The sequence below is a fragment of the Argiope bruennichi genome, chromosome 6 (genome assembly GCF_947563725.1).
Source record: "Argiope bruennichi chromosome 6, qqArgBrue1.1, whole genome shotgun sequence".
In the NCBI taxonomy this organism is placed as follows: domain Eukaryota; kingdom Metazoa; phylum Arthropoda; class Arachnida; order Araneae; family Araneidae; genus Argiope; species Argiope bruennichi.
Genome location: NC_079156.1, coordinates 116286542 through 116299828, shown reverse-complemented (window position 1 = coordinate 116299828; position 13287 = coordinate 116286542). Strand labels below are relative to the sequence as shown.

The 13287-nt window shown below is 33.8% G+C and overlaps 1 protein-coding gene across 1 annotated transcript in view; it reads right to left on the bottom strand.

Moving 5' to 3' along the window:
• Positions 1 to 3496: 3496 nt before the first annotated feature.
• Positions 3497 to 13287, bottom strand: part of LOC129971923 (uncharacterized) — a 42814-nt gene continuing 33023 nt past the window's right edge. The window contains exons 15-17 of the mRNA XM_056085900.1: positions 12179 to 12453; positions 9805 to 9950; positions 3497 to 3885 (exon numbers count right to left, since the gene is read on the bottom strand). Coding sequence (XP_055941875.1) covers positions 3724 to 3885; positions 9805 to 9950; positions 12179 to 12453 — 583 coding nt within the window. The 3' untranslated portion in view covers positions 3497 to 3723. The remainder of the gene's footprint in view (positions 3886 to 9804; positions 9951 to 12178; positions 12454 to 13287) is intronic.

The window sequence follows — 13287 nt, the reverse complement described above, 5'->3', positions numbered from 1 at the left end:
TGTAACTTATAAATTATAACAGTATATAATCACAAAAAAGTAAAGAAACATCTTATTTATTTAAATCACACAAAAGTGTAAATATCTCTATTCAGTGTGTGGTACTATTACAAATTTTTGAAATGTGATCTTAAAAAACATAATGCATCAATTGTACTCCCGTTAAGCCTGAAAAGTAATTTTGTGTAAAAATGACCCAGCTGTCTAAAGCGCTCTTTCTGCATCGACGCTAACTGGTGGTACTGTTAGCAATGCGCGATATATTTTTTGCAAGTATTTACCTCTAAATCCCTCATCTTCAAATAAATCAATTTCTCGCCGGATGATTTTGGATGTAGCTGATTTCTGTATTGCATTTTGGTTCGTTGAAATTTTTTTTTATTTATCGCTAATTTTTATTTTTGTTTAAGAGACAATTTCTTTTCACTATCGACAGTAGTGACATCATAATCTTCGATAATTGAACCAAATTCTTCTGAATGTGGACAGGTTTGTGGGTAAAAAATTTTAAGGAAACTTACTCTAAACTTAATCAGATTTGAATTGGTTATTTTTTTTCTTCTTCTTTTTCATTTTCAAAATCATTATAATTATGTAAATACCATAAGACATTTTCTCTTTCGGTATGCCTTTCTTCTGTGCGATTTTTCAATGTAATATATAATTCTTTAGATAGTGATGTGTGCTGTTATTTCAGTAACTGCAACATGAAATTTATTGTTGCATTAGCTGTTAATAAATTAGAATCTCTCCGACATAATGTCTCAATAGTCAGTTTTATTTGAAATAGTGCTGATATAGTTCTGGATATTAAGTCGAATTCACTGTCTGAAAAATTAATTTACAGGTTTAAGCCGATTAATGCTGTTTGGATTGGATTTCTCAGTTTCAAATATCGTTCCATCATTAGGAGTAAACTATTCCAACGTGTTTTAGAATCTAATATTAACATGTATTCTGTTTCCTTTTCAGTTAGTATATATTTTAGTAATATATCCTTTTTTATAGGGGAACGTTTAAATATCTTAACAATTTTTAGAACTTTATAAATTATAGGAAGCAATTCTTGATGGGTTAATATTTCATCCTCATTAGCAATATCTTCTTCAACAATTACATTGTTATTATCTTCATTGTCAATATCACTCTCACTCTTACTCCCTTCAAAGTTGGAATCCGAAGTTTCTATATCCACAGTATTTGGATTCTTCTGTTCTTTATATTTTTGGTATAATACATCTATTACTCCTAATTGAATTCCATGTGCATAGCACAACTGCTGATTTGCACCAACCAACTTTCCAACTTTTTTCATAATTGGTTCTCCATCAGTCGCTATGGATACAATATTTTCTTTCAGGAATAATCCATGTTTCGCTTATTTAGATTTAAGCACTTAATTAAGTCATTAATTAATTAGTTAATTAATTTCGCCCGTTATTGAGACATAAAAACAAAAACGTATACTATTTTGCTATGTTCGCAATCCCTGAACATATAATGGAGATAATTTTAAAAATTTCTATTAAATACCGAAAAACCGGTATTTAAACTTGTGAATACCGGTATTAAAAATTGTACAAATGGCTCAAAATACCGGTATTCGGTATACCGGTATTGCAATCCCTAGTTCTTAGTATTTAATGAACTTATATTTTAACAAACTTTTGAACTTTAAAAAATTGACATGGTCTTTCTCTTGTTTTGAAAAACACACGCATCTTAATATATTAAGACTGAACAAAAATTATATTCGTATGAGGAGCACACATACAAGCAGATTATTTTAACATTCTTCATGCTGATGTTTTTATAAATTTCTTTTCACGCCCGTATTTTTGATAAATAAATTTCTTCTTTTTAATGCATAATCAAAAGGTAATTTTTAAATTTGTTTTATTATTTAATGTTTACCATTTTTCAAAATCCCTTAATGATAGATAATATTTAATAATACTTTGATATTCATAGCCAAATGGCGGTAATCCTTCAAATTAAAATTAAATAAATATTAATCTATTATTCGATAGCTGAATTCCAAACATATTACAGTAATGTATAGTGTAACATAAAATATAGCTGTAAATCATCTCGGAATCTAATATATGACGAATTAATTGAAAAATAAATTACAATATTCCATATTCAAGCATTAAATACGAGTAAAAATTAAATAATTTGTTTCAACAAATTTTTCACACTAATTTTCATAAAAAAAGTAAATTTATCAAAGCTCAATTATACTTCGTATTAAATGCACCTAACGACATATTTGTAGTGACTAAATGGAATGAGCCTGAATAAAACATTGTTCTTTTAGTTGCATCACCTTTACTCTTAAAATTATTACACATTTAACATGAAAAAGATACACAATCAATAAAAAACTTTGTTGATTATTCTAAATGATATTTTTGATTCTATTTTATTTCGAAAATTAAGGGAATTGGGACGCTCCGAACAGTGAAAATAGCCAAAATTCCAGTTGTAAATAAAAAATTTTGCAGGGCGCAAAAAAATGAAATCTTTAATAAAATTTTTTAGATATGCAAAACGGACGATTTATTTTAATTATAAAATATGTATGTATATATTGTGATATATATATATGTATATATGTATTGTGATTCGATAAGTTTCAAGTTCATAACCCCAAATCGGTACAGTCAGAAATATTCTGATTCATTCTGACTAAAATCACTGCAAAGAATTATAATACATCAGCCAGCGTCCTGACATAGGGGTAGCGCGTCTTCCCCGTGACCTAGGCGTCCTGGGTTCGAGTCCCGGTTCGGGCATAGTTGTTCTTCCTGTTCTATCTGTGAGAGGTGTGAATGTGCCCCCCTGTAAAAAGGGGTTGTGCAAGCGAATGTGATGCGTGAGTAGCTAAGACGTACTCTCGGCCCTAGTTGGCGCTACTAAAACAAGAGACGCTCCCTTGGCTTAAAATCGCCGATTTCGTCAGCGAGCTTGTCCATGGCAAGTGCCATTATAAACAACAATAATACATGAAAATAGGTCTTATAATTACAGTAATTTTTTTTATATTCAAGCATCCTAATAATAAAAGTTTCAAAAAATAATGAATGTAGTGTAATTTGAAAATTAAAAAATATATATATGATATTTTGCGTGATAAATAACCTTTAAATATTAAACAGGTTGCGTGGAAAAAATAAAAATATATTTAACAGATTCATAATATATGTAAATATTGTTGCATAAAATTCCATCCGATTGTAATGAATAAAATGTACTCTATATGTGCCAAAATTTTAAGAAAACGAATTTCGAGGAAAAGTAAAAAATTCTTTCTATCTAATATAGGACTCCTATCAAATTCATTGTTAAATGATAATTTATAAAATTTTCAAATCTATACAAATTTTACATTTCTCTAATCAGTGAAATACCCCCTTTTTACTAGACTAGAAAAATCATTTATTTGAAGGTACAAATGTTTGCAATGAAAAGGAATGGTGAACTTAAGACAATATTTTTGAAACTAGAAATGACATTTTATTTAAATTACAAAACAAAATCTCCAACGACAGTTGCAACTGACTATACCGATAAAAAAATTCGTGGAAATATCATGTGATTTCCAGTTAGTCGGAAGTTTCTGGTTAATTGGTCGTAAACAGATGATAGATGTAAGGGTTTGATGATAGATGTTTATGTAAGATGGCTTGTAAAGGGACCCATCTCCATCATCTTGCAACTTCAGTTAGCTAGATTAAGAGTTAACCAGTCCAGGAACTCTGTAACTCTAGTGTAAACACCTGGGTAACCAGGGAGCGCGCACTTCTTCCCGAAGGAAACGATTCCAATAAGATAGTAACGCTTTCTCTTTCCAAATGTCACCAGAGGGCCACCAGAATCGCCCTAAAAATAAATATTGATTTATAGAAAAATAATGCAAAAGGTACTTAAATGCAGTAGTGTTACAATATAATGTTTAATAAGCATAGGATCCATTTGTTCTTTTAAACCTTAGTAGGGTATATTTTAACACATTTGTATACTTTTTGTTGTATACAACCGACCACCTCACTACCACTGAATGAAACAGTATCGATAGGATTAGTTTGTCGCCGACTACTGTTGTCTATAACATTGACCAGTTCATCAAACTGGCATCTTTTACTAGGTGGTTGACCCCTAGCAACTAAGTGGCCAATCTCTGGCCTTCCTCCTCATCTTTACTAATACCTATCATACTACCACCATTAAAAGACATATACTAAGGCCACCTACCTATACTACCACACTACCTATTTATATTACCACACTATCTATGGCAAGGCCACCTACTTGTACTATCATACTACCTATACTATGACCTCCTACCTATACTAAGGCCATCTACCTGTACTACCATACCATCTGTATTATGGCCACCTATCTATACTAAGGCCACCTACATATATAGCCACACTACCTATACTAAGGCCACCTACATATATTACCACACTACCTATACTAAGGCCACCTACATATATTACCACACTACCTATACTAAGGCCACCTACATATATTACCACACTACCTATACTAAGGCCACCTACATATATTACCACACTACCTATACTAAGGCCGCCACTTTGAGAAAATCATAAAAGGCTCTATATTCCTCCAAATGTGCATCCCACAACAAAAGAAGGGCAAACACTTTTATACTTTTAAATCATTGGAAAAAAATTGTCACTTTTCGACATGATATTTTTCAATGCTTTAAGACACTTTTTTTGTATCCGTAAAGGGAATAATCCATACTCAGCTTAGACAAGTGGCCCGCTTCTCCACTAATAATAGCGAGGAATGTTAGTGTATCGGCGTGTGTTATGTATGTTGGGGCTCTGTAGGCCAGAGTGTTTGCCCAGTGCTAAAAAAATATGGCAAATATGTACATTAGAAGGTGGGAATGTGCATATCAAAATAGTTATTTTTTTTATATTTTAATTTTAATGAACTGAGCATTAAACAGAAGTTTGAGGTTTTTTTCCCGGGTAACTTCTGAGTTTATTATTGCACAAAAATAATTTTTACACTGTTTCAAAATTTAAAAAATTGTTCGTTTAAATAATAATAGTTTAATAATCATGCAAATTTTTCTTGGATTTTGGAGAAAAAAATTTCATATATTTCTGTGTTTAATTTTCAACAGATCACACTGTTGCCCTGAAATTCATATATTTGCCATTTTTTTATCAAATACTGAATGGTGTAATTTTCATCCATTGTTGCAAGCTAAGTACAGAGGATACTCTTTAATATTTGCATAGTTTACATGAAGAATAAACAAATAAAGTTAATAAAACAGCGAACATTATGATATCTTTGGATTTCTCTTTATTAGAATAGTTTACTGTGAGTAGACACATGTAAAACTACTGCACGAGACACTTTAGAATACTACAGACGGTTTGACAGTACCATGGGCATGACTTAGGTCTAAACCAGAGGTTCCCAAACTTTTTTTTCTCGTGGACCACTTTCAAAGTTTTGTGGTGGTAACATTATAAGCCAGATAACAACTTCCGGCGAAGAGAGTACTCTTTTGTCTAGTGGTTATGTTACTCGGCTATGAACCCTAACGTTGCGAGTTCGAACCTCAACCCGCACATTGGTGACCCTGGTTCTGAACAACCGCATCCTTCATTAAGCTGTCGTGGCTCCATCTAGCGGCAGCAACCACTCACACACGCTCGCCGTCGCCCGCCATAACACTTGGCGCGATATCAACGTTCGTCGCTCGCCATAACGCCTGGCGCGATAATCACGTTCGTCGCTCGCCATAACTGGCGCGATAAACTCTACCGACTCACTGGTGGGGGACTGTTGTGGTGGTAACATTATAAGCCAGATAACAACTTCTGGAGAAGAGAGTACTCTTTTGTCTAGTGGTTATGTTACTCGGCTATGAACCCTAACGTTGCGAGTTCGAACCTCAACCCGCACAGTTTTACTATTTTTGGTAGACCCCCTGCTGTTACATTTCTACTGCATTCCCAAAACTCCTAAAAAATATCACCCTAAATTGGGGGTGTTAAGAAGGAAAAAAAAGTAGCACATTTTCTTGTGTCCTATTTATTAAAATAATACTTGTAGTTATACAAAATTATAAACATTTATTATTACAAACAATCAACAATGAACACTGAAATGTAAATCAACAATAAAAAAATAGCCATACTTTTAATGAGACGTATGTACTTGATGAATTGACAGCAAATTATCAATATTTGGCTTCAGTTTTGCAAGAAGTTATCTCAAATCTCCCCGTTCTGTGATGTTCAATCTGCTCCTTTTTTTTTTGTTAATAGGTTGGTAACGGCACTAAAACTTCTTTCGACAAGATATGACAAGGGAAACGCTATCAAAAATTTTCTCGCAATTTCCCACAGCCCAGGATATTTTTCGGGGATTTCTGCCTACAGCCAAAAATGTTTGATAGCCTTTTTTAAATTTCACCTTCAGTACTTCGTTGGTGCTGAGCTCAAGTAGCTCCTCTTGTAATGCCACATTCGCCTCTTCCGTTTGATCAAATGGGGTTATGATACATGGTGGTATTTCCACCGTCAAAATATCTTCAAATCTATTTTTGAAGTCATCATGCAGGGTATTTAAATGTTGAGCGTATGTCTGAATATCCTCATCAAGACATTCTATCTGTGACAAGTGCGGAAACTGGGAGAATTCGCACCGACTAATATTTTGCTTCATTAATTTCAATTTACCAAGAAAAGCCGAAATTACAACCTTTGTTTTTATTAAATTAAGGCTGTTCCCTTGTAACTGCAAGTTAACGTCATTGAATTACGTTGATAGGTAAATCCAAGCCAAAATTTTTGTTCTTTATTATGAAAACCAGAAAATTTTTCGTGGACCCCCGTGTGGGCTCCTATGGACCCCTGGGGGTCCACCTGGACCACTTTGGTAACCTATGTTCTAAACAATTTATCAAAATCAAATCTAATCAATATCCTTTACAAGCCACTTGGTGACCAAAAGCGATTAGTATGAAATAAGGAACCAATCACCATTTTTTTTTTAAATTTTTAGTTAACTCTCCCAAACTGTAACAAAATGAGCATTGCGCTGCTCTAGGAAATGTAACAAACTGCAATTCATAACATTTTGACGAAGTCAAAATTACCATTAATAAATTACCAAATTGTATAACCGTTTGCTGTCATTTGCAATTGAAGATAAGGTCCATTTCAGGCATGTAATTTCGAAATAGTTTTTTGAGAATGCAGCAGCTATTGAAGCGTGTCATTACGGACTCATTAATGATGGACCGACAGCAAGAAACATTATTTTCTGCTGGAAATAATTAAAGAAGAAATTTTGATATTGGTTCGATCCTTCATACATAGATTGATCCTACATAAAGAAGAGATAGTTAGGCAGTTCCGATGTAATAACTACAATCTGGGTTACAAACAAATTTTATATTACCTCTCTTATGAGTATGCTATTCCGATTTTAGGGGGGAAATAGTTCATGCTTTACCCGATTGAAGGAGGATAAAGCTGCGGTTGTTGCTATTTCCTTAAAATTGGAAAATATTTGAAATTTTTTAGCCTATATAATCGTGCGTGAAGCAATATTTCGTTTAACTCATTTTTTTTTTTAATTTTGTGTTTTGTAAGTTTTTTTCTTTTCTTTTGGTAACATGAACGCACATGACAGTTTTATGATCCATATTATTATGCATTATGCACTGTCAATTAATGCAAATCAAGATTTGGTATATAGCAGTGAAAGCCAAGTATGGATTTTGCATTCAATAGAAATTAAAATTTTAATACAAAACTGCAATTTTAGTAATAAGAAAATCCACCAAAATTCATTCATTGAAGTCACTAGATTTTGAGTAATTGTATTCTTATGATCACAAATATACACACCGACAGTGGATCAAACCTTCGACGGATTTGATTCATAATTGGATACGTATCTATATTATGTATGCCAAAATTTTTGTACCAAATTTCATTTATTTATCTTTTTAGGTTTAATAATGTAGATAGGCAAACATTTTCTGTATAGATTTCATTTAAAATTTGGCAGAAATCTACAAGTTTGGTGTAAAACTGAGATACCAAGTTTCTTCTATCTAGTTGGAGAATTAACTGCCTTTTTTCAAAAAATAACTTTTTCAGATTCATAAAAAATTGGAGATAAATTTTTTTTTATGATTTCAACATTTTTTCTTTGCATATTTCATATATGAGAATCGTAACATTATTCTTTCTTGACACACCAGGGGATACGGTAAGACGTTCGTGCTGAATCTCCTGCTAGCCCAACTTCGCAATTACCGCAATATAGCTCTGGCTGTAGCTCCCTCGGGCATTGCTGCAAATTTGCTTAACGGTGGCCGGACTGCACATTCCGTTCCGTTTCCGTTTGCCGCTTAATCTTGCAAACGAAGATATCCCAACATGCAGCGTCACCAAAAACAGCGGTCCTTTTGCAGCAGTGCAAGTTAATATAATAGGACGAGAGCACAGGGGCGCACAGGCATACATTAGAGGCGTTCAACCGCAGCCTACAGGACATCCGCGGCAACCAGACGTTGATGGGCGGTGTGGTTTTGGTCGCAGGCGATTTTAGACAGATACTGATGCCTGCTGATCAGACTGTCAGTTCTCATAGATACACATCAAAATTTTCACGTGAACGAAGTCGCGGTTAATAGCTAGTATTTCATATATGAGAAAGGATAATGTTTATTGTAAAACAAACTTTTTATAAGACTTTTTTAGTCCAAATTCTTGACAAACACCCGAAAATCATGAAAATCGTCTAAAAACTTACTTACTTAGGTAATTAAGATGACGTATATGGTATCTTTTCTGTGAGAAGTAATGCTTGCCTTAAGTATTCACGCCACACCTTTGACACTGTGAAGCTAGCTATTTGAGAACTTAATCCGGCATCTAAAGTTTAGTCCCAATTCTTGACAAACAGCCAAAAATCATGAAAATCGTCTAAAAACTTACTTACTTAGGTAATTAAGATGACGTATATGGTATCTTCTCTGTGAGTAGTAATGCTTGCCTTAAGTATTCACACTACACCTTTGACACTGTGAAGCTAGCTATTTGAGAACGTAATCCTGCATCTAAAACGCTGCAAAAAACTATGAAATTCAGCTTCTATACCCATTCTTCAATCAAATCCAATTAATTTTACTCAGATACTGCTATTAAATTATTTAATTTTTTACACCATATTCAAAAGTGAGAAATTCGTCAGTCTATATATCTTACCCTTATATCTTTGTAGACAAAAATAAGAGTCACGTGCAAATCAATATATAACTATCTGGTAGCATCTATCATTTGAAAATACATTTAATCTTTTTTAAATATTTTTTTTGTTATTTGTCAAAGAAATAAAAGTACCTAACCCAAACTTTATTCATGAAGCACGTTTGCCTTTTTTCCCAAAATCCATAATTTAACCCTTTGCTGTCTAACATCGAATCTCATTCGGCATTCTGAAATTCTGAAATATGCATCGTTTTTTCACTTCCTTGTTAGATAATGATTGTTATAAAAGCCGTGTAATAGAAAAATTCTCCCACTAAATTTTAGAATTTATAATAAACCTATAACTATATTTTTGAGTTTTATAAGCACTTAAAGATTCTTTACACTCGAATATGTATAATTATCACCTTATTACTTTTCACATGGCAAAGAGTTAAGAATATATAAAGTTTTATAATAATGAGGATAATTCCTTGATTGCTTAAGAAATTACACTATAAAAAAGATATCTATTTACCTGACATGAATCTTTAGAGCCATCGAGAGTTCCAGCGCACAAATGCTCATTGGTAATTCGGAGATCGCTTGCATATGTCCTCCTGCACATTTCCTGATCTTGGATGTCAAAACTCACCTCCATCAAAACGTCGCTATAGGAGCCGTCTGAAAGACATTTTAAAAGTTAAAGGGAGCTCATTCAATGATTTCATTTCCACCAAATAAACTTTATTCGGTTCTTCCGAACCTGGATCGCTTATAATGCAGATAAAATTTGATAAAAGGAACAGAGAAAGTAAGATTACACAGAAATTTTCGGGTGAAAAATCGCTGTGAGTTAGTTCAGGTCAATAACCTAAGTTGTACTTCTATGAGAGCTAAGTATATGAGGAACCAAAATTTGGTTCCGCGTTTTCCACTACACAACAACAAATTAAACATAAGAAAAAGACCCACGCGCATTTTTCAAACGCACACAATAGTCAGAAATAAATATTTTCCACTGAGGAGTAAATAAGAGACATATTTTATGATTCTCTTCAAACTTCAAGCCAATTGGGTAAAAACGTGATTAAAAACTAAGTGTATTTTCGGTGAAATTTGATTCGATGGGAACTCGTTTTCCATACTATAGAGTTTAATGCATTATAGAGTACGCGCGTTAAGAGAAAAGGACATATACATGTTTTAATACTCTCAGTAATAGGGGATATATGTTTATCAGATTGAAGAGAAAAGAAACAGCAATTTTTGTAATATTGACATGCATATTGTTACGAAATTTCCCGGGGTTCGTTTGGATAGTGGGAGTTATATGGTGTGGAGAACACTCAATCAGCAGGCGGCAGTAGAAAATGAAACAACGACGTTTATTTACACAAAGACACACAGGACAGCACAAAGACGACAACTATATACAGTACAGAAGACGATTATCTTCAGCCTAGACGTGCAGCATACAACAAGACTGTACTGCAGACAGTAGCGTATAGCTTAGTTCAGCACTAGCTTGACTCCGTCGCTACTCTGCTTATCTCTGGAAGGCCAGTTCTTTATCGCCGATTCCGATTACAACTCGACTCAATTCACGACGACTCCCCGGCAGCTTCAGCTTCTTTTATAGGTCTCAGGTGGCGGGGCTAGAAGCCTTTCAACCAATCAGGAATGTTCGAGGCGTATCTCGGCTCCTACTGGATGGATAGGGAAAATTCTCCATGTTTCGGGTTTAATCTATTTTGGCGCCAAAATCACCAAATTTGTCGCCAAGCCGCCAAATGGTCGCCAAGTTCTGGGATCTCCTATGGAGCCAACTATGCTGGGAAGTTGCATCACAGATTCGTAACAATATAATAAAACATACTGGTCAAGGGAAACATTTGAAACACAATAAGACACGTAAACCCAAATTTGATGTTGTTTGCAATGTATGAAAATGATCGTTGTGTCACAGTTCAAGTGTTAATATAATGCTTTGATATATTATTGACGATTTTGATTCGTTTCTTTATGAATTATTTTGAACCAGATGAGAATTGAAAGAATATAATCATGGTATATCAAAATAGAAAAGAGACAAGAATTTGAACAATTCAGCACTAAGATAACATGTGACGTCACATCAATTTAAAACTAGCGTCACTTGCGGCATTCATATTCATAGAAAATACAGTCGAAATTAAAAAGAGAAATCTATTTAATTTTTAGAACAATGAAATTAGTTCTCGAAATCTGCAGAAAATGAGTAAAAAAGGTGCAGTAAAAAAGTATCTTTATTTTTAAATTGTGCAAGTACAAACCACCATCAGGTTCATCCGTTAGGAAGTTTTGAGATTTGCGTAGTTTGATGGATCAAATATCCTGAAATATCAAGAGTAGCTTTAAAAAGCACATAAAATAGACCGAATTACCAGCTTGTTGCTAAGGTAATTTCACTATCATCCCATTTATCCTTCGTATCTGCTACGAACTGCTCTACGAACCACCTTCATGGCAATGCGTACTTCAATACGGACGCTGTTGGAAAGTGTCCGATGAAAGACTTTATATGCTCTTATGAATGAATTTTATCTATGTCCGTGTCTACCCATAAAAAAGGACTTAAAGGGCCTGTAATATTTCTTATCAATTGACTCTGCACATAATGTTTCCCTAATAATAATTAACGTGTCTTGCTGAAAACTTCATTAAGAGATGAAGGGAGTTAAGGCTTTAATATGTCCTATAAGAATCAAGAACTGATTTATTTATAATGCAGTATCATATATTAGAAATGCTCACTTTCGGTTCTGAATGTTAGAAGAAACAAGGCAATGGATATAATTTACCAACGTTATATGCTACGTATCTACAAATAAAACAAGTTAAGTAAAAAAAAAACAGCCTTGTGGACTTACTGACGGACGTCAGTCCGAATCCAGTGACTGTAGAGCTTTTTCCGGAGAGGTCTTCATTCCGCAGACTGTCGTAAGGAAGGCAGACTGGAGAGGTGCTATTAGAGAACGGAGCGAGTTGGCTAAGGCGGATGACAGCAATGTCGTTTCTATGAACCCGTGGATCGTACCTTTCGTGGATTCGGACGGCATCAACACCGATATCGATGGCATCGGAATCATTGGCATTGCCCAAGTCGTGAACACCCAATCTGACCATGAGTCGTTTAGGATCAAGACTGCGGAAAAGAAATGTTTGAATAATATTAGTGGAAAGAACAGTTTATAACAGAATCACTGAGGCGGAAAATCTTTGGGAGTTGGTAATATTTCATTATTACAAGAAACATTTCAACTTTATTTCATTATTATAAGATATAAATTATCCATATAGAAACGAGGTTTTTTTTTGTATAGATGTGAGGTATAGATGATAATGTAATACCTCTGTACCATTTTGTCAATAACATCACTTCCAGAAATCGTACATCGTATAGGTAACAGAAAACAAAGAATTTTTAACCCTTTGAATAGCAATATACTGTTTTGGCAACTGAATATTATGCATAGCGACGTTTCCTAGGAATGAAATTTATGAGGTAACCTTGTTTGTAATGAATGTTTACAATCATGCAACCTTTGATTACCTCCACACAAGATACCAATTAGTGTAATATATCTGCTTAATCCACTAGCAGGTTATTTATTAACAGTCACATTTCACGCCCGACTTAACCGAATTCATTTCATTGTTTCCTTTCTGATTTGTATGACGAGTCAACACGTATTCCTAAGTTTCTACTCGCATATATTGCAATCAGACAGATTTTCATGTCCAAATACAGCCATTTAGTATTTTTCCTCTTTTTTTATTTTCGAGGTGTATATATGTATATATAACATTGTTTTATTACTGAGCGTATACACACGAGATTTGCGAAGATTTCAGATGCATATTTTATGTGCACGTGATTACTGTTTTAGACATGGCTATAATTCTAAAAGTATGAAAACGGTAGATAAATGAAATCTAAGCAAAGTTATGTATGATATTTCAGACTAAAAGTTCGAAT